The 26,070-nt window shown below is 36.9% G+C and overlaps 1 protein-coding gene across 2 annotated transcripts in view; it reads left to right on the forward strand.

Moving 5' to 3' along the window:
- Positions 1–4,845: 4,845 nt before the first annotated feature.
- The window catches only part of NUP205 (nucleoporin 205), a gene marked incomplete at both ends in the record, with an annotated part of 44,271 nt that continues 23,046 nt past the window's right edge, over positions 4,846–26,070 (forward strand). Inside the window, 17 exons of one of the 2 annotated variants that reach the window (XM_079548451.1) lie at positions 4,846–4,873; positions 7,886–8,028; positions 9,036–9,207; positions 10,147–10,291; positions 11,200–11,359; positions 12,510–12,768; positions 12,906–13,070; positions 13,841–14,016; positions 16,837–16,953; positions 18,560–18,697; positions 19,222–19,372; positions 20,110–20,315; positions 21,612–21,794; positions 23,028–23,078; positions 23,582–23,791; positions 24,750–24,849; positions 25,841–25,978. In XM_079548451.1, the coding sequence (XP_079404577.1) occupies positions 4,846–4,873; positions 7,886–8,028; positions 9,036–9,207; positions 10,147–10,291; positions 11,200–11,359; positions 12,510–12,768; positions 12,906–13,070; positions 13,841–14,016; positions 16,837–16,953; positions 18,560–18,697; positions 19,222–19,372; positions 20,110–20,315; positions 21,612–21,794; positions 23,028–23,078; positions 23,582–23,791; positions 24,750–24,849; positions 25,841–25,978 (2,542 nt within the window). The remainder of the gene's footprint in view (positions 4,874–7,885; positions 8,029–9,035; positions 9,208–10,146; positions 10,292–11,199; positions 11,360–12,509; positions 12,769–12,905; positions 13,071–13,840; positions 14,017–16,836; positions 16,954–18,559; positions 18,698–19,221; positions 19,373–20,109; positions 20,316–21,611; positions 21,795–23,027; positions 23,079–23,581; positions 23,792–24,749; positions 24,850–25,840; positions 25,979–26,070) is intronic. The other variant, XM_079548452.1, reaches the window with a different exon arrangement.

A 26,070-nucleotide genomic window follows, 5' to 3' on the forward strand; every position in this document is an offset into this window, starting at 1 on the left:
AAAATAATGAATGGTAGTATAATTTATGAGGCAAATTTATATTGCAGTAGAGGAAGCTTTTTGAGATGCCATTTTTCCCAGGTTTCATGGGTTCCCATATCAAATTAACTCAGTTTGCAGGCATAAAGTCAGATTATGACTGTCAAGATCCTTTCTCTCCCATCTCCCCTATCATTACCACTGAAAAAATTCTGTCCTTTATGCTATTAGCACAGACATTTTTGTGCAACCTTTCACACCTTCAGTCTCGCCAGTGACCTCATTACACTTCTGTGCCTTACATCTATTTCAGTACAGCCATTCTCTGATGAGAATCCAGCAGTTAAGTGTGTAAGTCAGCCTGCAGGGTACAAGGTGCCTTGGAAATAGCAAGATGTGAATTTCAGAGTAGAGTCTGAGATTGTGAGACTGGCAACCAGCAAAAACATCAACCATCTGTAAATCTGATACAGAAATAACTGAACAGAATGAATATCAATAAGGCAGCTGATGTGCCAACATTTCTACTTACTGTACTAAATATCTCCAGATTACTTATACTTCATTTTTCTCTCATTTTCCCTGTTGTATGTTTCTCTACTTCTTGTTGTCAATTACTAGATGTTATAACACTACAGTCATTATTTCATATCTCCTACACTAATCACTGGCTCATTCCCTTCAGATCCTAAGTGAAAGAATTATAAAAAACAAACTAACAAACAAAAAAAAAAAAAAAAAAAAGAAGGCAAAAGCTATTTTTAATTCTGGGAGAGAGAAGAGTGAAAAGTTAATTGCCAAAATAGTTTCTGAGACATTACACAGCCAAGAACAGTATCTTTCATTTTACCTCTACAGCTCAAACAGGGATCATAAATACCCATTTGTTGAGCAGGGAAATAACTGACGGCGTTTACCAGGGCACTCATTTATGACCAGATGCCTATAGTTCATTAATTGTTGTAATTGACATAGGAAGGACAGCACTCACCATTGTTCTGCTCCCCTTTCCCCACTCCCAGATCCTGAAGAAAGTATTCATATAACTTTGAGAACATCTAGCTCTTTGTTGTCTTGGACTAGATAAACCACTTTTCCAAGCTAGCAACAACCTCACACAATTTCTCTGATGAGCTTAGATACCATGGTGACAGTAGAAATATCTAGGATAATAGACATAGAAATAAGAAAGTTATTTTTTTGAGAATCACCGCAGGGAAAGGTCTTAACACTTTTCCTCTAAAATTTGATGCTGAGCTAATTATCTTGATGTATAAAACAAAGCTTTTTGCAACAAAGACAGGATTACAGTCAGCTAAGTTTTCAGGAAAATTATCCTGCATGGCAAGCAAAGTCAAGGATTTTACTCGGCTAACATAACCCAAAAATGCATTCTTTTTCTCTTTTCAGATAGGGCCAGGCTAAAGATCCAGTTGATCAGCATTCCAGGCTACTGTGAAATGCTATATCCATTTTTACAGATGAGTAAGCTGAAATGCACAGTGTAGCGTCAGTCAAAATAAAAGTTCAAAGAAGTTTTATAGTCTGATCAGTAGCCAGAAATGCTTTTGACTTTTTGGAGAAAAAGGCATATTTCAGAAGGTGAAGACTGGTCTATATGTAGAAATACTTGAATAAGGCATCTTTTTCAGCCGCAGCATTTTATATTGTGCAGGATGTGATCACAATAATACTCAGAATTAATGGTAGGAGATTAAGGAGGGTCTCTTGGGCATTAGAAAGAACTGTATATTACTAATAACTGTTCTTTCTAATCATAATATAGTGCAAACAAAGTAAATTGTATCATCATTATCTTTGTACTTTGGTATGTGATTTGGCTAAGAAAAACAATGAGTAGATCTAGTATTAGTATTACCTGTATTACATCACAAAGCAAAGATCAGGTTTCCATTGTGCAGCTCATTTTAATTCTTATTAGTAGTTATTTCCACCTCCAGAAAACAACATATTTTATACAAGATCTCACATGGCACAAGCAGAATTCAGTACCCTACAGGCAGTGTGGGGACTTCCTTTCCCTGGAATCCAGAGGAATTAATGTCCATCGCAGATATTTAGTGTCAGCCTGCCTTTGATACTTCACAGATTTCCATCCTCTAATTAAGGATGAAGGAAGCATGTGTCCCTCACTGAACCCAGCTGTCTTGGAGGAGAACTTGCTGAGAGCTATTGTTAGGAAGAGGAATGAGGTAGTCTTTTCCTTTTCTGACTTGATAAAAATAGACTACCATACTAGCAAGTGACCCTGGTAAACAATAAGATCCTAAATTAAAGAACAGCCAATAAAGCAAGAAAAAGCAAAGAATTACCATGCATGGACTTGCCTACTCATCAGAGCACGGATAAATGTGGCTATGCTGATGTAAATATGGTTAGAATGTACTGTATGGTTTATTTAGATGCATCCTTTCATCAGTACTTGGTGCTGTGCTGTCACAACTATTTTGCATTTAAAAAAATCACATCGACAACAGAGAAAGAAGGGTGCTGCAGCTATGTGGTATTTTTCTACTGAAGTTCAATTGCCCAATGGCCTGCCCCACGCCATCCCACTCTTTTCATTGTGTTTTTCTTCATGTTGCTATGTTACTGTTGGCCACTTGGCAAAGGTCACAAAAGAATTATCTGGAAGTTTAAAGTATTAAATCTGCAGTGGTTTGACAAGATTTTTTCTCCAACAGAGATGAAAAAAAAAAGAGTGCACGCAATCTGGCCGCATCTGAATGCCAAAAGAAATATGACAGCTCTTAATGCCTGGAAAAGGCTTTAAAAATAATTAAAAAATTCATTTATTTATTTCTTTTTTGTGTCCTAAGAGTCTTAGGAAATCACTCAGCCAATTTTTTTTCAGTAGCTTTTGAACCTGTTGTAATTCCTGGACCATTTCCAACGTAATATGATCAAGGACTAATGGGCTCAAAAGTTTATGTCCTCACAGGCTTTGTGTAAATCAGGGAATAGGGAAAAAGATGGAAATGAATGCCCCTGCAGTTGGAAAGACTGAAACAAATCCTCAAGTATTCATTAGGTTTGCCATGGCCAGGTGATCACCACATGTCTGTGCATTTATCATAATACCTGTCCGTTCTTTCTCTCCTCACAGTCACAAGTCTTGGGGTGGCACACATGCACTGCAAGAGCAGGGAGACGGCTCTGCAGTGCTGAGCGCAAGAAGAGAAGGTGCAGAAACACTGTGCAAAGTCTGCATTAGTTCTGATGTTTATGGAGTAATTCAGCTTTTACCTCTTGCTTGGCACTGTTGTTTTTTTCCTAGAACAAAATAAATAATTCATTGCCAATCTTACTGTTACAATAGATCTGCACAGGCTCATGGCTGACAAGGAAAACGGAAACCTCAATGAACAAATAAGGTCCAATAAAGTCTGTGAAAAGCTATTATTGATAAGACAGACTTTTTATTTTATTATTTTTTTATCCCACTTCTATCTTTCTTCTCTCCAGAAACTTTCTCTGGTTTTGGTCTCTTTTTCCTATAGCTATCTCACCAATTCACTCTCACCCCAGGACTGCTACTTTCTCTATAGTGCCCTCTCTGCCACCCAATTATACTGAAGTGAAGGTATTCATTTTGTCAGTTTCCCCTGGGTCTAGTTTATTGGACACTGTTTAGCAACTGGCAAAATATTGTTTTAATAAAGTTCAAGAGGAGAAAATATTGACCCTAAAAATGAACACATACTTTTAGTGGATTCTTTTATCTTAATGGCAATACGAGAGAGAATTTCTGGATGATTACTACTGGGATGGAAGATAGTGAACTGACTTCAAATATGCAACGCTTCTAAGATAGTAATATTGATTGTAACATTCATTCTTTAGCTCCAGCAATACGTATAAGTGTCCTTTCTTTACTTCTGGTAGTTTTTTCTTAAACTGAAGAGTTTAAAGACAGATTTCTTCATGGTATAACCACTATATAACCCCAATCAGTGTCTTTTTGTTATACAAGGTTATAAACCTTAGTTTACCACAGAGGACCAAGAAAGATACCACTTTTAGATGCCCCACACTCGCTAGCAAAGTTGTTCAAAAAATGTAGCTTACTGCTTTTAAGTGGATTGCACTGCTTTAATTACCTGTATTTTAAATAAGGGTCAAAATAAGCACCGCAGAACATTTACAAATTATTTTCACGAAGACTTCAGTTTGCAGACATAGAAACACAAACCACTCTTGTCTGGGGGAAAAGAAAAGAAAAACAGCATATTTGTTTTTCATGAAGAGAACGTTATACTAACACCCTACTGCAGAAACTGACTTCAGGCATCCTTCTGTAATTAACACGGGTGGGACACGGAAGATCTCCTGTAGCACGATAAGAATCCCCATTCCTGAATGAGGAAATGAATGAAATAAAGGTGACTTCATTATTTACATTACACGAAGGAATCCGGAAGCGTAGCACGCAATACGGCGCTCTCCGCGTGTCGGCAGGAGCCTCGCCACCCCGCGCTCTTGGCCGCCCTCCCGCGGGCAGCGGGACGAGTCTAGCCGAGCCTCGGCCTTCCCTTGTCCTTGCCGCAGCCGGCGGACGGCCGCGGCGCGCCTACAACTCCCGTCAGGCCACGGCGTAGGGTTTAGGCCCCGCCGCACGGCGGCCTCGGGCTGCCGCTGCCGGTGTGAAGCGGCGTGAAACGGCGTTCGCTGATCCTCACAAGCACCGGGGTGGGAGCGGCTGCGGGACCTCTCCCCGTCCGGCAGGGAGGCTAGCGGAGCGGAGCGGCGCTCCCTCACTCTCCGGAGGCGCCGCCGAAGGCAGCCCCGCGCCCCGTGGGCCTTCTGCGGGTGCGGCGGCGGCGGCCCGCGCCTCCTCTCGCCAAGATGGCGGCGCCGTTGGCGGTAAATTCGGGTAAGAGGAACCCGCGCAGCCCATCCTCGCACTTCTGGGTGGCGGCGCCAAGCGCGGCTTTGCTGGGCGAGTGGCCGAGTTCTGCCCGCCCCGCGCCGGACGGGAGAGAATAGCGAGGCACCCGGTTCTCGGGACCGCCGGGTGGGGAGGGAGGGCTCCGTGCGGGCCTGGCCCGGCCGTCAGGGCTGCGGAAGGTGCGAGCTGCCACCCTGCCCGGCTGCTGCTGAGAGCGGCCGCTCGGTTCGGGGTGGGCTGTGCTAACTTAGTGAGTTTGTACTGCGCTCTTAATAGCATGTGTAATAAAATGCAAAAAAACCCAACCAACCAAAAAAAACAAACAGCAGACAAACCAAACGAGAACAACCACCAAACCGAAAGCTACGTCTGATCTTTGAGTGGTGCTGTGTAGAGCCAGGAGTTGGATTTGGTGACCCTTATGGGTCTCTTCCAGCTCAGGATGTTCTGTGATTCCTTGTCATACGGTCTAGCACCTCCCCTCTGAAGCAAGGCCAGCTTAGTGCAGCGGCCTGGGGCTTTGATCCAAATGAGTTTTGGGCATTTCTGAGGATGGGGATTCTCCCAGAAAACACTGTGGGCCTCTGCTCAAATGTTTGACAGCCCTCGTGGTAATTTCATTTCATGAGAGCTAATTCTTCTGGATTATCTCTTTATTTTCTGTGTCCAGTGCCACTAGGTAGTTGAAGAGAACAAGCTGCTGTTCCCCCGTTAGCCTTTTATTCTTTAGACTGAAAAATGGCAGTTCTTTCAGCCTTCTCCTCATTCTGTATGTTCTCTGCCTGCCTACTTCATTGTCTTGCTTGGTCTGGAAAGCCCAAAACTCAGCACAGTACTGGAGCTGGAGCAGTACTGTCTCAGAGATCACTTGTGTGCAGAGGCTGCCCCTTCTGTGAGGATGTTCAACTTCTCGTCTGCCAGGACACATGGGTGCTTTACTGTAAAGTTGCCTTCTCCAGCCTGTATTGTTGCATAGTTATTCGCTCTCAGGTGCAGGACTTTGCATTTGCTAGACTTGAACTAAGTTAAAATGGAAAGCACAGAGACATTCTGAAAAGCAATTGTGACTATGACTACTAGAATGTGGGTACGGCCAGAAAGTAGTGTATGTCATAGTGAGGCACCTAATAAAGCCATCAGATTTTAAATGCTCAACTCCCACATCCAGCAAGGAATCGACTTAAATAAAAGGTGTCTTGATCTAATTGAAACAGTTACACCCTGTGCCCCACCTCAGAAAATGTTAGTAAAACAGTCTTCGTCTGAGGGTGAAGAATGGGTGATTATTCCTACAATCCCCCAGAGTCTGAACAGTGACTTTGTTAAAGTGAAAATGGTTTAATTCAAGTGGGTCTAGACTTTCTTGTTACGTATTTGTACAACTAATTCTTTAGCCTTACAGGTAAAATAGATGCAGAAGGTGGAAACTTGTACACGAAAGACAAGATAAAAATTAAGCCAGATGTAGCATTAGAACTAGTGGAGATTTTGCCTTAGATTATAATGTGTTGTTTGTACAGTGCAGACCTAGCAGGAACAAATGTATAGCTTCACAGAAAGTTCAGGCATAAGCATCAGCTACTGTTGTCAAAAGAAGCAGCCCAGCTTGTTCTTGCATACCCTGGTAGGATGGACAGTCCTTCTAAAACTGAAATAACAGTTTTTCAAAAGTTAGTATGGTCACTAGATAAATGACCCAGTTGATTTTCATCCTGGTTGTTTATTCCTTTCTCTGCACATCTTTGTGCTTATATAGTTTATGCCTGTCACAGAGCAAACTGGGTTATAGATGTGATCATTCTTTTGGTAGTGTCTTGTGTGTAGAATCTGAAACTTCCATGATTACAGATGATCCTTAACAAGGGAAACATTTTGGTAGTTCTTGTAATGTGGGCCTTATAATCTTGAGTGTTTCTTTTCTCTCTGTTTTTTTTAGTGGGCTGTTAATTCTAGGTGGCAGTTGTCACTGTACAGGGTGATACTGCTAGAAGTCTGAGGAATAGGTTGGCATACTGTTTTCATGAGACCTGAGGCTCATGGGGAAAATTTTAATGTAGTCTTCATACTGCAAACTTTGGTTTGTGAATGATGCTGCTTCTAGTGAGTGCTGACAGCTGTAGTACTGAATTCGGGTTTGGAGTATGCAAAGGAAACTCCTTTTCAGTATTGAGGAGGAGGAGAGATTCTGCAATAGGGTCAGACTTGACTTAAATTTGTGATTGCTAGCTTCCAGAAATAACCTAGTCTCTTCTCAATGTACTGAGGTAATTATTTGTGCTGATCTATTTCTATTAAAGCAAATTCACGTCTTTAAGAAACTGATGCAGAATGATAGCAGAGAATGTGTTATGAATCCAAAGTATTTTTTTTTTTTAATTGCAGTGAGAAGGGTGAACAAATGTAAAAATGTCTTTAGGTTTATGATTTCTATTATTTATATAACATTGTCTTTATACTTATGATATTTTATTCTGCATAGTCTGATGATGCATCACGTTGGATAGCACAATTGTTCGTTCATAGTCTCTCTTATTGAGTAAAACAATAACATTGTTTTGGTCGTTCTACCAAGAACAGAAAGCAGGAAGCCTGCCTTGCTGAATTTCATTCAGCTTCAAGTTCTGCTGCTCAGTTTGTACTTATTCTTTAATCTTACTGAAGTTTGTTGAATTTCTTAGGTATATAAGGACACAAGGTGATGATTTTCAGCCCCAAAACTTACCTGCTTGCATCATCTTTTCTGTTTCTCTAAATCTCTAAATCAGTTAGGTTTTATACTAGATGATTGTTGTTTTGTGTACTGTAGAAGGGAAAATATATTTTGCTTGTATGTGTAACAATCCATACTTGTCAAGCTGGGACTGTCACTAAAAAAAGCCTATTGAAAATACTATATGAAGAATTTTTCCTATTTCAAATGCTTTTTCTTTTTGTTTTATTTCTTTCTATTTTTAAAAATTTCTATTTTTATTTCTGTCAACGTTTTTTTCCTTTTAGCTGCCAGCTTGTGGGGTCCATATAAGGACATATGGCAGACTGTAATGAATGCCATTTGGAAAAGGCAACCTGAAGCTATTCATCGCCTCGACCAGGTCTTAAAGAAACACAGATCTGACTTCATTTCTCTCTTCAGAAATCCGGTACAGGACTAATGCTCTTGCAGAATGATTTGGAGAACCGATGATTTACTGTTTTGTATTGTTGGACTGCATACTATTTAGGCACTGACTATGCTTTTTATTCTACATTTTTACAGTACATTACACAAATGTCTTACAGAAATCTTGTTCTGTTCTATGAAGAGAAATAGCTTGAAGAATACATGTTATTTTGCCTCTTGTAGAGGATAACTGTAACATTTTTCTTCTGATTACTTGAATGCTTTGAAAGGAAAAGTAAGAGCATCTGGTTATCCATTGGTTCAGTGTTGCTTTTTCCCAAGTACTCTTGTTTGTCTGAAATGAAGCACAAAGCTATTTCTTCTGGCTTTGGTCCTTGCTCGTGCTTCAGTCGGTTAGATAAATGAGCCTGCTGAACAGGTAAACGTGTGAGTTTATGAAATATATAATATAAATTGCTCAGAGTAGGAGATGATTTGAAAAATTTCACTGCTTCCTGGCTAGTGGATCACAAGGTAATAGCTGTAAATGTCTTCTATTGTTACTTCTGAAGTAGTGTATAGCTTTACAAGACTGGTAGATCAGAAAAATTAACAGTGAGATATGGAGATTTGTCTGCATATTTGAGTGTCTGAGTTTAAGAGAAAAAATTTTGATGTAGAAAATAGTGATCTGGAGAAAAGCAGCAGTTCTGATCAACGTTCCTGGTATCTTTCATTGAACTGATACCAATTTCTGTAGAGAATTTTGTCAAAATTTAATTTTCAGCTCCGTTATTTTCAGTAAATTAACAATGATTGTATAATACTGTTTTTGCGATGTTCTAACTACAAGACCATTGCTGTGCAAGTGTAAAGCATTTTTAGGATGCCTTTGGTATCTTCGTGTTTAGAAATGCTGCCTTTGTTTTTAAGATGACAATCTAACCTGTCAGAACTGTATTTGTGAGGAAGGATTAAAGTGTAAAGCTTCATTCAGTTTTTCAACTTGCCATTTTGAATAACTTCCAATGCTTGTTTCTCTTCCAGCCAAAGAATGTTCAGCAGCACGAGAAAGTTCAGAAAGCAAGTACAGAAGGGGTTGCTATCCAAGGTCAGCAGGGAACCAGGCTTTTGCCAGAGCAACTCATCAGAGAAGCCTTTATCCTCAGTGACCTCTTTGATATCGGAGAGTTGGCAGCTGTTGAGCTTCTTCTAGCTGGTGAGAAGGGAAAATATTTAAGAGCTGGACAAAGCCAGCTTAAATAGAGTCTTCCTTTTTATCTTAAGTGATGCTTAACATGAACGCATGATTCTGTCAAGACCTGACTTTCCTAACATCTAGAATGGTCTTAAAGTGAACTCTACTACCTGCTATCATTTAACATAAAGGCAGTGTTCTGAACTCTTATGTTTATATCTTATGCAGATTTTGCAAAAGGGGGTAACATGATTTTTTAAAATAATTTATTTGTCTATCAATGAATTTAAGCATAGTTTTAAAATAAATAGTTTAAAAGTAGACATTGGTTCTGGAAATTATGTGTTAGTTATGTATTATTATGTAGCTGCATTTAGTTATAATCTAATAAATGATTAATAAGGGATGTATTCTGGAAAGAGTCTTCCAGATAAAAAATTGATTTCAATGTTATTAAAATATAATATCTTAATTATCATTATTAGTTAGGTTCATCATTAACTTTTTTTCAAATTCATAAGGAAATGGCTTGTTAGTTTTGTCACGTTTGGAAAGACACCTTGAAGCCAGTCTCAATTTCTGTTTGGAACTTGTTTGTTTTTATGTAAATTGAGGCAGAAAATTCCATTTTGAACAGAAGAAAAATATTTTTCTGGTAATTAGCTTGGACTGGTTATTAAGATAGGCAGATATTGCAAATACCATTTGAACTAGGTTATTTAGTGACTTGCACTTCTACTCTTAAGCTTGTGAAATTTTTAATAGTTGAATATGAGTTTTAATATCATCCAAAATACCTATAATTTCTTGGAAACACCTGAAACAAATCAAAGTGATGGTAACAATGCTTGCCTTGAATGCTATGTTTATGTTTCAATTAGAAATAAAGCGATGCAAAGCTGTTATCAAAATGCATATGCTCAAATTTCCTTGGATATTCTGTGCGTTTTCACTCAATAGGAGAACACCAGCAACCTCATTTTCCTGGCCTTACAAGAGGTCTTGTGGCTGTGCTGTTGTACTGGGATGGAAAAAGATGCATAGCTAATTCACTACGAACCCTCATCCAGTCACGCCAAGGCAAGACTTGGACATTGGAACTCAGGTCTGTATTAGGGTTAGCTACTTTTAATGCTTTTAAATGGTTTAGACTTGTGGGAATGCAGATATTCTCAGGTTTGTCTTACTTATAACCGAATGCTATAGCTTTCATGTTTAAACATAACGTTCTCTGTCTTAGTGATACGCTTAACAGATTATGAGGATACCCATTTTATTTTCAGTTCTTTCATACTGCTTCAGCTTTTAGTGGTGTTTTGCTTCACACACCCTCCCAGTTAGTGCTGCTCAAACCAGTGATGGTTACTCAGTATTTGAGAGACTGAATTTCTGCCTGTGCTGTGTTCTGACTTCCCACATCCCACAAAGCAGAGAATTGTGCTGCTGCCTCTACTTAAAAAATGGATGCACTGTCCACTGGCGAGCATAATGTTTTTTTTTGACTGAAACCATTATGCACTCTTTAGTTCCAGTGCACAGTGATTGCTTAAATAGAGAAAGAATAAAATAATGTGTTATGGCATAAACTTAAATACTGTAACTTAAAAGAAAGTATTGCTTTAAAAATTCTACTGCTTCTGTAGGATGTATATAATTGGACAAATGCATTTGCTAGTGAGAAAGAGCAAATGTGAGCTTATGAATTATGTACATCTTATATAAAATACTTTTGCCTTTTGATAGAAATCTTAACCTACCTAATCCATGTTGTACTCTCCTCATATTCCATGTTCTTGAACCTAGTTACCTACAGACTTTGTATCCATTCAGCGTGTTTTGAGAGAGCGCTGCTTACTTATCACTGATGCACATTTGATTATTTTATATATATAATGTAGGTGTACATTTTATGTCAGCTAGCATATGCAGTTGATGGGATTCATTGTTTTAGAATTCCTCTGTGACTGAGAATAATATGATTAATTGTTAAATTTATATTTCTCTCTTTTACAGTCAAGAGCTAGTGTCCATGACAACACGCTTTACAGATGACCTAATGGAGCAGGGTTTGACTCAGAAAATCCTCACACTCGTGTCTCAAATTGATTTAAACCATGAATTTGATAAACTTCAGAGGGAGCGAGGATTGGGCAGTGAGAAACATCGCAAAGAGGTAAAGAGGGGACTGGGTGTAATTATTCTTCCAAATGACCGCATAGGGCAAAATGTCGTTAGATCACAAGGAGATAAAGATTGATTTTTTTTTTTTTCTCCCTACTTTCTGGTTTCTTTACCTTTGGAAACATGGTTACTATTTGAGACACAAAGGTAGTTACTCATACTTACTTGGTAGTAATCCAAATTAATACCAGCATTTCTGTTTCTGTGTTCCTCCTTTTTATTAGGACACACGTTATCTTTAATGAAGAAGATGAATTAAGGGCTGTATAGAAGAAAATGTAATATTTATATGTAGTGAAATTTTCTTTCGCTGTTTTATTCTTAAGAGTGTAAATTTAACCATCTGCTTTCATCACCACCATTACCACCACTAAGAAAAAAAAAAAAAAAAAGGAGTAGAATACAATAAAAATAGAAAAATAAAATTCACAAATGTTTAGAACAGATTGAAACCAGGTCTGGTCAGGCAAATAATTCATTTTTTAATTATCCATTTATGTTAATGTGATCAGAAGCATCTCAAATTGTAAGCATTAAAAACTGCTTGAAAACTAGGTCTCATTTTTGTACTCCTTGGAATTGATTGAGACTAGAACTAGCAGTAGGGTGTATTTGCAATAGGAAGATTTTAAACATTTAAATATTTTATCTCCTGCTCTTTCTGATATGTGATGTATTTAAAAATTATTCTATGATGTAATCAGTTAATTTATTTTCTGCCAAGTAACCCGTTTTATATTTTTGCTATTTATGTAGAAATGCAAAGAATTATGTAGAACTATGCAAAGAATTTCCTTGTAGTTTTCTGTATGTACTGCATTTATTGCTACAAAAATTCTGTGTAGATTCATGTTTCTGGACTTTGACTGTCATGCTGGTTTGCATATTGTCATAATCAGAGATATTGTGTCATACCTCACATGAAATGGCAGGAAGTATGAAGGCATTTAACAGGAAAAAATGTGCCTTTTGTTGTTCAACAACGAAAAAAATATCAGCATTGTCTCCTGCTGTTTTTAGAGTTGTTTTTCACTTACTGTAGTCATAATAATTGACTGCAAAAGTACTAGCAACACATTCAATTTGACATTTATATACTTTTATTGCTAGTACATTTATATACTCTTATTTCTTTTGAAAAGGTTTCTGACCTCATCAAAGAATGCCGACAGTCCTTGGCTGAAAGTCTCTTTGTCTGGACCTGCCAGTCACCGCTGAGTAAGGATGACACCCTAATCCTCATAAGTTACTTGGAGAAAGTAACAGTAGAAGCTGATGGCTCATTGGACAGCGTCAACTTGTCTCTTCTCATGGCACTCCTCTACTGCTTTGATGTCAGCTTTCTGGAACAAGGCACAGAGGATCGTGAAGGTAACGCTGACAGATCTCTTTCTCAGGGAGGTTATACTGTGCAGATGGATACATTGTTATTTAACCAGTTTTGTTATTTGTTTATAACAAATTGGTAGAATTTTGCATGTTTGTTTCCACGTTCACGGGGTGATGGTGTTGCCTTTGTGGCTTTGTTTTTCTTCAAGATCTGATGCACCGGCTCCCTCTACTAGCAGAAAGACAGTACATAGCAACAATACACACTCGTCTTCAGGAGTCTCAGCCTTGGAAACTACCAGGCTTACAAGCGACGGTTAGATTAGCCTGGGCGCTGGCTTTACGAGGAATATCCCAGTTGTCTGACGTGACAGGTAAATTACCCCAAAGTCAGTCACTGCACTTCATTATTCTGAGCTTGCAAGTCAAAGTACATTGACTTCTTGAAGCATTGGTATTTGCTTTTGTGATAAAGCTGCTGTTGACACTCCTTCTAAGCTTTCTCAGTATATGCATTTGGTTGTTGCTCTGATACGTACACAGATTTAGAAATCATTAGTCATTAGACATTAATATTGTATAGTGTCTCATTGAAGTGAAAGGGATTTTAATACATTGAAAAATGTGAAAAATTGCATCTTATCTGCTTTAATAGAACTTGAACACTGAAATTAAAAATAGATTCATGTTTATGACTTTTTGCCTCTGGAGATATTAAACCTCAGTATCTTAAGAGGACAGATCTCTTTTTTTTTTTTTTTTCTCCTGTACTTCACAAGCTGTCCATGTTCCCTACTAAGTCAGAATCCAGTCTTCTACAGAATATTTGTTAAAGAAATTGTAAACATTGTAATTTACGTTAAATTAAGGTTGGTTTGTACTTCTTAGTTCACAGCCTTAGATTTGGTCAGGTCAACGCATTATGCTCTTTATCTTACTTGCAGAAGAAAATTGAAACTACTACCCTACATTAAATTGTCTTTTCTAGTCTGGAGTTTTCCTGTACAGTGGAAAAAAGGCTTAGTGGATAGAAGCATGCTGGCTTGTTTTTCAGACAGATATTCTGAAATATGTTAGTTTGTTAACAGATAGTTGTGATTTATTTTTTCTGTATGCTGTAATTTATTTTTTTTCAATCGCTCAGCTCTTGCAGAATTCACTGAGGCAGATGAAGCCATGGCAGAGCTAGCGGTTGCTGATAATGTCTTTCTGTTCCTGACGGAATCTGTTGTGGGATCTGAAAATTTCTACCAGGAGGAGTTTTACATTCGCAAGATTCATAACCTCGTCACAGACTTCCTTGCGCTCATGCCAATGAAAGTAAGCTTTTTTCTGCAAATAGCAGTTCTTGAGGAATGTGGCCATGTCTTCTATAGTTCAAAACTTAGGTCAGAAAATGTAGAGAATCTGACATCAGCCTTCAAAACTCTTTTGTGGAATCTATAACATTTGGGATTTGTTTTCCACAGTGAAGCACTTTAAAAACCATGTTTTATTTCAGTGTGGTGAGATTTGCAAAGCAAGCTATTGTGGTGGTTGTGGTTTGGTTTTGTTTTAAATGCTCAGAATCTAAATGAATTCTGAGGTTGTTGGTGCTATGTGTACTTTTTAATCTTTTTTTTTCTCTTCTGATACAGGCAGTAGTATAACCTAAAGGAACAGACTGTTTTTGTCCTTCATTGTTTATTTCATTCTTCTACTGACAAACTTTTGCATGTTTAAAGGGAAGGATTCTGCTATTTCTTTCAGTACCATCAGTTGTTGGTTGAAGAGCTAGAACAGAAATGCTGCAAAAGGGGTTTTAAAAAGTTTGAAGCAGTTATAACAGTTTTATTTGTGTAAGAGCTCATATCTGGGCATGGAAAATTAAAATTCTATGGAAATACTTTTATTTAATTGATAGAAGCTTTATTTTGTGACCTTCATTGTGGTGAGCTGTAACTGGAGTTGCAAATAATTACTTCTTTCAATGAGGGAAAAGAAGGAGGATTTTAAAATACATTATGTTCTCGTTCTGCCAGTTTACAATGAACAATATTGGCAGGAACACATTATTTGAGCCTTGAGAATCTCTGAGTGCACATATAATCAAGCTGGAGATAGCTTTTATCTTTAATCCTAATTTATAATCTGTTGGTTTTATGTGTTGTTTTCTGAAGCTGTCAGTTTAACTCACAGAATATCCATAGAACAAATGTCATTTCAAGCAAATTTTTGTAGATAACTTTAGCAGTGTACTTCTGCTGCAGTGGTTGCCTGCGTACAAAACTTACTGCATTGTAACAGACTTTGGACTTTGTTTGAAGGCTGCCTACAGTGGTGTCTTCTGTAATACAGAAGCAGTAGTCCTTAGGAATATTTTGAGTAGATGAGCAGTATGTGAGGTGCATGTTATGAAAGTTCCTCAAACAATCAGGTGCTAACACGTTTGAATCTGGGAACTTTTTTATGATGGCTTTTCTTTTTTATGAGGTAGTTCTGAGGAGAGCGGTGTTTCACCAGAGATGAAATATGTTCTTGTGTTTGTACCAAATTTCATGAAAGAGATATAAGCAGATTATTTGAATGGAGGTGGAAGAGCTGGGGACTGACTCAGGCTCAAGTTGCTGACTTCATAGTTGCGCATCTGGCCCCATTTCCTGTATCCCAGAGAGCTGCATGAAAACCCCTAGGCTGTTTGTTAGTTTGTTATTGTGTCTCTCTTTGTTGAACAATGGAATGGCAGGCTCTAGGAAGAGTACTTCAGTTTTTTTGCTTTGGTTCAGACCTGTGGTTTGTTGCACTTCATGCCTAATTATGAAGAGAGATTCTTCACTAGAAATAGGATTTTGTAAGAAGTCCATGGACAAAATTCTGAACACTGGCTCATATTCCTGCTTGACAGAGGCCAGTGCCAGTTGTTTTAGGGGAAAGAATCATTGGCAGGCAATTAGGATGTAGCTGTAGAAAGGATTCTTTTGTTCAGCTACAGTTATTCAGTACTTAGCTTATGAGTTATTTCTACTGAGTCTCAATTTTTAGGGAAATAGAAATGTTTGCTTTGCAGGGTCCCTTTTCTATTAAGACATTTATAATCTTTGTTTAGTTTTATTTAAATCTGTAACTTGGCATTTTATTAAATCTTCTGTATAGTTCTAGTACATTTGCTGCTTGTCAGTGATGGTTTGGATAAATCTTTTGGTTGACTGCATTACACTTACAATTTTACAGTTAGCTTTAGTAACTTAGATAATTCACTATTTCACTTACCATTACTGTTTTGTCCATGTATTGGTTTTGTTAGTATACTGGTTTAGATACTTTGCTCTTACCCTTTTCATAGTTACCCCTAATTTTAACTGACTTTCTGAGACAACTCAGTTCTTTAGCTGATAATCCAGTTCTGCAATTCAACTTATATTATAGAGCTGTGAACTTATCTCTGTTGGGCATCAGTGCATTTTAATTTGCGGTGTGTGGGATTGGCTGCTTCTCAATCTTTGTTTAATAGAACTGAGCTTTTATCCCATGGCTTTTTTATCCCATGACATGCTTTGTGAAAGGCTTTTTGGCAACAAAATTAAATCCTTTTTTTTTTTTTTAAGTAACTGGTATTTTTGGCACTTTTGTTTTTTGGTAATTTTGCAGGACTGACTAAAATACTGGTTTTTTTTTTTTTTTCCCTCATTGCTTCGTTTTTTTTATTGTAATGCTATTAGTTGGTATAGACATTATTCCTACATCCAAAGCAATTGCACCAATCCAAAACTTTTCAAAAGATAAACTAGCTGTATTTAGAAGTAGCCTTAGGCTTCTAAGAAAGGTGCAGTCCAGAGATCTTTCTATAGAAGACAGTATTTCCTGGTATTTTCTAATACTCTTTACTCCCTTTGGATCACAGCCAAACATTCTATGAAATTTAGCTAACTTTAGCTTCCTCTCAAAATAAAAAAAAAAAAAAGGATTTACCTTTTACAGCCAAACCAGGGCATCTGGTGAAGTCAGGGCCTTGGCGGTAAAAATGTGACGGAACAAATCTTTGAATGTAGGATGTGTTATAAATAAATCAACGAAATTTTAGAATTTGCTTATTTCTGCAATTGTATCTCGTTCTTAGCTAAATACAGAATGGTATTTTTCTCCAATTCTTAAATTGCATAGGTGAAGCAGCTGAGAAACCGTGCTGATGAAGATGCTCGCATGATCCACATGAGTATTCAGATGGGAAACGATCCACCTATTTCTCTTCGGAGAGATCTGGAGCATTTAATGCTTTTAGTAAGCCCTATTTTCTTTTAAATTATCATAGGAAAAAAGTATCACTTTCCTTATTCATCAGAAAGCCTGTGTTTAAATGATAAACTTCAGTGCTGGGTCTTGCCCTCTTTGGATTGAATTTTTTTTCTTACATAAGCATTGAGCCTTGTTGTAAGTTTTTGTGGAAAGAGTGTACTGCCCTGCCTTCTGATGTTGAAGCATCAGTTCTTTCCTGTTTAGTGAGTAAATACTGCATTGTTTCTCCTGGTGGAAAAATTATTGAGCTGTTGTTGTTGTAGAAAATGTTACATATCTATAATTTAACTTGTAGCAAGATTTCCTTAAAATAACTGTTTTCTTAAGCATAATATAAATATATATTATGCTTAAGATATATATAAATATATAATTTATAATATATAAATATAAAAATATATGTTATATTATAGATTATTATAATGTGATATATATTATAAACATATTATTTTAATGTAACTTAGAAACAACCTTTATTCTTAAAATTCTTATTGTTGAAGTTAAGATCTGACAAAAAGAATTTAAGTTCTAAACACCTGTGTGTATAGATGCCTTACTGTTCACCCAGTGTTTGATCTTTCTGTAATTGTTCAAAATTTTCTGTAGTAAATAGGGAGAAAACTGGTTCTTTTTCCCCATTATTGCCAATTAATCTGATAATGATTTAAATAATTCTTTCTTGTGTGTGATGTGTTTGTAATGAGACTTTTGAAAGACTATTTTATATTTGCTGTAGAGAAAACTAGGCAAGGTGACCCCTGTAAGTCCGATGCAGGAATTGCAAATTCCATCATTTCCCTTGTTATGACCAATTTTAGAATAAAGGTCTTTTTGTTACTGTCCTATTTTTTTAATAAAAGGAAGAAAACAGTCTGTATGTTTAATTAAACGTTAGTCACTAAAGTTGCCTCATGACACTTAAAAAAGATCAGAAAGAAATTTTAAATTTAGTGACTGTGTTTTATATTTTCTGTTCATTTATAATTTAAAAACATGTATGTATTTCCTACTAACTAGCATGCAGATGTACAAGTGTGCAGTTTTAAATATAGCAGTCTTTAACGTAGGGACTGCTTGTCCCTTTAAGATGTTGGGCATTGCAAGAAACGGTTTTAATGAAATATTTTCTTGAGTAGCTCTGAGGTATGTAGTAAAGCTATCTGAAGAGCTACAAGTGAAAATTATCTGAGAAGTTGTATGTTCCTTTAATAGGTAAAATTTGTGATTCTGATACCAACTAGTATGTTCATAAATCAATACAAGATTTATCTTTAATGCAAGATAGCAAATGGTTGCTTAAGGTGAAATGCTACTCTTTTGTTAGCAATACTTTCAACTGTAGGAATTAGATAGAAAGTATCAAAGCTATGAAAATTTAACATGCATGCTTTTTAATTTCTCTGGCTGTCATTTGTTCTGATACTATTGTTCAGCAGCTGTCATTTTTCAGAGATTTTTAAGAAATGAAACATCGGGTGTGGAATGCTTTGTGTTTCAGATGTGTTTAGCTTACCTATAAGCAGTACTCATAGAAATAATCTTCTCGTCTTTATACAGTTAATACTTTTTGTCATCCCCCTTTCTCTGACAGATTGCTGAATTGTATAGGAAGGATCCCTTTAATTTGGAACTTGCCCTTGAATACTGGTGTCCTTCAGAGCCTTTGCAGACATCTACCATCATGGGGTCATATCTTGGAGTAGCTCATCAGCGACCTCCTCAGCGCCAGGTTATCTGCATTTGTCACTTGTACATTTTTTAAGTGGAAAAACATTATTTTCTTTAGTATTTACAGTTAACTTCAAATTAAAGTAATAATAGTTGCAAGCTGAAGCAATACAATAGTGTGAGTTAAAAAAAAAAAGTTTGCTATCCTTATTACACAATTACAGCTAGCCACTAAGAAGACATTATTATCTTTTCTCTGTGGCTTATCTGCATATGTCCTGTTCTGCAGGATATGGTTATTGTTGCTTACTCTAAAATGAGTTACTGCAAGCCACTCATGGTTGTCAATACATTTACTGAGAGAGTGTCTAATTAATCTCTTTAGAACTTTTGTTTTATTGCAGTTTTCTGTCTTGTGTTTTCTGTCTGATGACCTCTCCATACATTTTGGTGTAATCCCCCATCCCCTATGATAACTTTAGAGTCTTTTTTCTCACTTTGCCTGCCTATTGTTTTCCTAAAATACTTAGGTTTTTTTTTTTTTTTTTTTTTTTTTTTTTTAACACTGAAATTTATTTGTTCTAGGTTGTCTTGTCAAAGTTTGTCAGGCAAATGGGAGATCTTCTTCCCTCCACAATTTACATCCCATACTTGAAAATGCTGCGGGGACTGGCCAGTGGACCTCAGTGTGCTCATTACTGCTTTAGTTTGCTGAAAGTCAATGGTGGTAGTCACGGTAAGAGAAATGAGAAACCTCAGCTCCTCCTTGTCTCTTTTTCCTTCTAATGTAATAAAATAACAAATGAAGACTCGTGTGAAATGAACTGTGGCTTTATGCTTTGCATTAGTAGTACACAGATGAAATTGAAATGTTTTGCTTGAAAATGTAAGTCAGGGGAAAAAAAAAGGCTGATTAAGTAATTGTCTGAGTACCTTAGCAACTAAGTTGCTTAGCCCAGTAGCGCATTTTAAAAAGGCATGGCTTACAACAAGATGCAAAATATTAATGTAGCTCAAGGTGAAATATAAAATAGGTAATATCTTCAACATAAGTTAGATGTATTTTAAATGTAGCTACCTTTCCTAAGGGTTTGTTTTGTTTTGTTTTCCAGAAGCATTTTGAGAAATACTACACGTATAAGAAATTGTAAAAGAACAGATTGTTTTGTATTTTGCATTGGTCGAATTGGAAAAATACTTTCAAGGAGTATTACAAACATTCTGATTAATAAAATAGAAAACTTGCTTCTACTGGCTTTTTGTATTAGCACTTTCATGTCTTTCGTGTCAAAGAAGCAAAACAACTTCCAGCAAAACAACAGAAACATTCCAGAAACAATAGTTTTCTTTTGAACTTTATTGTTGGGTCAAGATAAGAAAGTTTTCCTTTTAAATTTAACTACCTTCCTGGTTGGCCTGTGAATGAGTTAAAAAAAAAAAAAAAATCTTGACACCTTTTTGTCTTTTTTCTAGCGGAAAACATCCAAGGAGCAGGTGGCAGCCCTGTCTCCTGGGAGCACTTTTTCCACTCTTTGATGCTTTATCATGAACACTTAAGGAAAGACTTGCCGAGCGCAGACAGCGTTCAGTATCGTCACCTGCCTCTCCGAGGAATCACCCAGAAGGAGCAGGATGGGTTAATTGCCTTTTTACAGCTGACCACTGTTATAGTGAATTGGGTAAGTGACATTTTATTTGTTATTCTTTAATCTATTGCTTTTTCATGAAGGTCATAATTCAGCTGATGAGCTGTAAATGTTCACTTGACCAAAAAGATATTCAGGGCAAATTTACCTAGCAGCTCTTTTCATTTGATTAGGGAACTTGAAAAGTATGACAAATATGAAACATAACTTCTATGACCAAACACATTGCCAATGTTACTGATTTTCTCGCTTCCCTGACACTTTCCTGTCATGAGGATGTCCTTCAGAATTGAGATATATTCAAAAGAAATGCTTAGAGAGTAGGAAAGTTCTTTGATAAGGACTTCTGGAAAGCAAAAATAGTAGACTTTACATAGAAATGGTAGAAACTTGGCAAGGAAACCAATCCCTCTGAAACTTGCCTCCGGAGTTAAATTTAAAATATCCCCAAACCAATAATGCAAAATGTGCCATGGAGTGGCCAGAAGTGGAAATCTAAGAAAACGAAACTGCAAAACAGGCTTTATATTTTGAATTACCTGTATAACTTGGGATACTGTGGAATTCAGTCCTTTGTATTAAAGACCCCTCCAGGGTCTGCAGTTAGAAGTTTGAAGAATATCAGCCTAAAAATTCTGTGATTTAGCAGGATGCCCACAATTTTACTGGCACATACACAGGACAGATCAGTGAAACTAATTGGGCTTTTAAAAAGTTATCTGCTGATGTTGAGACCTGAAAGCCAAATTTGTTCAGTGAAACCTACATTAACTGTCATGTCAGCATTGAATGAGTGGAGAAAAAAGTATAATCTTAGCACTAACAAACCATAACCTAGGAAGAAGTAAACATCTGAGGATGTGAGCAGTTATCATTTAATGAGACCAGAGGCTTGATCTTGCCCAGTGCTTCAGAGTGAATCAGTGTCTCAAATGAGCTTACAACGGTGATGGTCCTGCTCTTAGACTTAAACTATTTCATGCAAGTTCCTAACTGATGTCCAGATAGAATTTAGGTACTTGCTTAGGATTAGTTGCATGAATGTGCATCCATATAAAAAAAGAAAGGCAATTATAACAAAGTTATAATGCACATAAGTTTTCTTTATGGATAGCAGCAATTTCAGTACAATTTTAGGAAAAATTTGCATCATTACATTGGGCTTTTGTTGAATGAAAGTTGTTTGCATTGGGACGGTCTGCCATTCTTCTGATATTTTGTGCACCTCTGCAATTATCATTGCTGTTACTGAAATGTGAGTTAGAGATTATAAGTCATGAATAATCTGCAAAATGATAGCATGCAACTTTTTTTTATGTTGAACTCCAGAGTGAGAACGCTCGCTTGGCTCTTTGTGAACACCCTCAGTGGACACCAGTGGTGGTCATTCTGGGACTTCTGCAGTGCAGCATTCCTCCTGTTTTGAAAGCTGAATTGTTAGAAACTCTTACTGCTTTTGGGAAATCTCCTGAAATAGCTGCTTCACTTTGGCAATCTCTGGAATACACCCAGGTAATTTAGGATTTTCAGTTCTTACAGCTCTAGCATCCCAGTTTGATAAAATTGTCATTGTGTTTAAATGATTCATTTGTACCAATGATATTACATTTTCTACTGATTTCTCTTTTCCATTATTGATTATCAGGTTTTTCACTTAGTTAAGGCAGTTCATATTTTGAAACCAGTTTGAAAATAATGGTATGGTTTTATGTCTCAGATCTCACTGGCTCTGTACACTTTCTAACAGACAGTCCAGTATATTCAATATATTCTTTCCCTCCATGTTTGTTATTAATAATTAATGTTTTACAGGTTACGTATTTTTCCATTGTGGGTTTTTTTTTTGTTTTTGTTTTTTTAAAGAATATGTGTAATATATGTGATCTCAAATGAAAATACTTTCAGTCTTGTTAACTCAAAGAATCATAAGGAATGGAATTACATTATAGTGTGCATTGTAGATCAGACTCATTTCTGTTTTGTTTGAAAGAACTTGAGGCATTTAATGGCTGTTTACAAGGGTGGATAGTGATAGAACAAGGAGAAATGGTTTTAAACTGAGACAGGAGAGGTTTAGGTTAGAGATTAGGAGGAAGGTTTTCACAGAAGATGGTGACAGACTGGAACAGGTTGCCAAGGAGGCTGTGGATGCCCCATCCCTGGAGGCATTCAAGGCCAGGCTGGATGTGGCTCTGGGCAGCCTGGTCTGGTGGTGGGCGACCCTGCACAGAGCAGGGGGTTGAAACTGGGTGATCATTATGGTGCTTTTCAACACAGGCCGTTCTATGATTCGAGCTGTGACTGCTGGCTTATTGTTAATTGCTAATTGACAGGCTCTGACAGTGATGACATCTCGTAGTAGTAGTATTTTAAATGCTCACCACCTCTGCTTCCTAATTTATTACATTCCCTAAAATATACTGCTGAAAGAGATAATAAGGAAAATACCTTTTCTGTGACTACTATCAGAAGAAGATTAATAAATTAGTGAAAAACTTTGTTTTTTTTTTTTTTTAATGAACATGATGCAGATTTCTGAGGACGCAGAACTAGAAATGTGTAAGTATATAATACCTAATTCAGCCTTTCAGACAGACAAATCTTAGCTTTTCAGTTTTTTAGAGGATATAGAAAACTGCTTACAGCTACAAGGTGATGAGTACCTTTTACTACTGTTAAGAATGATGGAGAAATGCTTTGATGATGTGAAGCATATTGTTTATCTGTTTTCTTTCTGTTCTGAAGATATTGCAAACAGTGAGAACTCCAGGCCAGAGACAAGCAATTGGGATTGAGGTAAGAGTTTCTTTGTTCCTAGGCAGACTGTCTCATCTTCTGCATATGAGTACAGGGTAAATTTGGAGGCTTGTTACAATTTCTGGAAGTTCTATACATTTATGAATCTAGTGTAGCATTGTACTAGTAATAGAGCAGTGTCTGAACCTTCCAGTTCCTTATTGGCACTCATCTTAAGATTTTTCCTGTATTTGAGACATTTTTACTATATCTTAATACAATTCAGTTCCATTTTAATAAAATGGTTATTAAAAGCTAAGTGCAATTCTGAAGTGCATCTCCAAATAACTCAGAAATGAATGAAGAGTGTATTGCTAAACTTAAACGCCAGTATTGTTGCTTCACTGCTTTTGCTTTGTTTGTGATGCTCTCTGGACAACAGTGCAGTGAAGTCAATTCACTGAGAGTAGTTTGATAGTTTATGCCTTTATCTTATTTGTTCCTGTGTTTTCCTTTCTCACTCAAAATCTTTGCTTTTCTGTTTTTGCTGTCCTGTTGGGAAGGTTGAACTGAATGAGATTGAATCCAGATGTGAGGAGTATCCTTTAACCCGTGCCTTCTGTCGACTCATCAGCACACTTGTAGAGAGTTCATTCCCCTCAAACTTGGGGGCAGGTCTCCGCCCACCAGGCTTTGATCCCTATCTTCAGTTCTTGAGGGACTCCGTGTTTCTTCGATTCCGCACCAGAGCTTACCGAAGAGCTGCTGAAAAAGTAATGTTTGCTTGAAATTCTTTTTTTTTTTTTTTTTTTTAGGATATATTGGTATATATGTAATTTGATTTTATAATTTGATAATTGATTATGAAGTTTAGATCTGTTTGAAAAGCTGTGTTATATGCAAATTTGATCCAGCACAGGTAACTTGGGGCAGTTAATTCTGTAATCAGATGATTTTTCAACTCACATGTTATTAGAACTACTTCTGAGGAGCCCGTATAAACTACAAAAGTGTTGAAGACCTAGGAAAAGAAGGGTAAAAAAATCATTGCCTTGTGAAAAAAGCTAAATGTTTCTGACAGTGATTGTTTCTAAAAAGCTTAGAACGGAAGTGGTAAGAATTATACTGAACCTGGCACTGTGAGTGATCCATTGCTGAAGATGGACCTTCAGCTACTTAAAAGAGCAGGCTGCTCGTAAAGGAATAATTTTTATTTCTAGATATAGTTAGGTTATGCATTCTGTGATAAAAATTATTTGAGTCAATTGGCTAATGACTTCTGAACCGCACATTCTGAAATCTAAGTCACTTTTGTCCTTTCCTCCTTATTAATTCAGTGAATGTTTCTTTCACCATGAAGCAAGGAGTTTGAATTTCCTTTTGAATGAGCATACATGCTACACTGTATTCTGAAAGCTGTTAAGGAACTGTTACCAGCTGTATACCTATAGTCTGCTTATTACTTGTTTTTAATGCACTTATATACGTAATATAGGAGAGAGGACAAAATAGACAGTAAATCTGTTCTAGTGTTCCATTTTACTTCAAAAAGGAAGCTTGGCAGTTCAAATTATTTGTTGTGATGGATTAACCAAAGTGTTGTGGGATAGTACTTTAGAATGAGACAGTCATGCTGTGTATGTGATCAACGATGTCATTGCATTCTGGTCTTGTTGCTGCAGCATTAGTCATTGTGCGTATGGGTTTTCTTTATTTTGTGATTATCTACAGTGGGAAGTGGCTGAGGTGGTACTAGAGGTATTTTACAAATTGCTGCGGGACTACGAACCTCAACTTGAAGACTTCGTGGACCAATATGTGGAGTTACAAGGTTAATTTGTTCATTCTCTTGTATTTGTTCACTGACAAACAGATCTGTAACTTTGTTTGCTCTCTTGCCTCTATCGTGTGATCTTGTTAATATAGCAAGTAAGCAGGCAAAAAGATAAGTCGGGGCAATGAGATATTAATTAGATTATTAATAGAAGGCATTAAAAAATGTCCGCATACTATGGGGAATTATACTCCTGATTCAGTAAAACTTCATGAAAATTATTTCTAGCATCTCTAGCTCTGCCACGAACGTGATTTACATTTCTCTTGCACTGCTGATTTGGTTAAAACCCACATTTCACATGTGAAAAAGTAAAATCCAAAATTTGGGGGGGGACTTGTTCTCCTGGATTTGTTTTTTTTTTTGTCTTTATTTAAATCACAACTATGCGTAGGGTTAATTTTAAAGTTTGTTTTTAACCTAAAGGTTAATTTAAATTTTGCTTTTATTTTATTGAGGAACTTGATGCTTCAGGCCAGTTGTTCTCTTAATTTTACATATGTTGTTGCAGCAGATAAGCAAGGGTCTTAGACTATAAGAAACAGTGGTTCAGTGGACCTTCTCAACATTGGTTTCTGGAAATGTTTTTTGGATCTTCATGCAGGTTTTGGGAGATGTAAAGTTTTTTTTCAGTTTACTTTTCAGTCTCACAAAACTATTTAACATAGCTATTTAACATGTAGTATAAAATCCTGTTGTTTATCTGAATTCAAGGAAGATCAACTGAGGGAGAGTCTAACCAGTTAGATTTGAAATCAAGCCATTAGATACTGAAGATTAATGGTAATTGGTATTACTGCTCTTTCCAAACTTTCTAAGCTACCATAATGGCTTATCTGTAAAGAAAAGCTCTGGAGACTTTGGATGCAGTAAGTTTCATTAATTTAGAATGCTTCTAAATTCTGCTGCTTGCTTCTAGCTCAGGCTTGCTTGAGCAATAAAACTTTTTCTATGTTATGTTTTTTTGTTTTTTTTCTTCTGCCTTTAGGAGATGAAATAATAGCATACAAACCACCTGGATTCAATTTGATGTATCATCTATTGAATGAGTCCCCAATGCTGGAACTGTCTTTGAGTTTGCTGGAGGAAGGGGTTAAGCAGCTGGATACTTACGCCCCGTTTCCTGGTACGTGCCTAGAATTTATTTTCCATGTAAAATTGAATTGCATACTATAGAGGATCTGAAGCTGATGCTGTATAACTTCAACTTGATTTTGT

Source organism: Tetrao urogallus, assembly GCF_951394365.1.
Source record: "Tetrao urogallus genome assembly, chromosome: 1".
In the NCBI taxonomy this organism is placed as follows: domain Eukaryota; kingdom Metazoa; phylum Chordata; class Aves; order Galliformes; family Phasianidae; genus Tetrao; species Tetrao urogallus.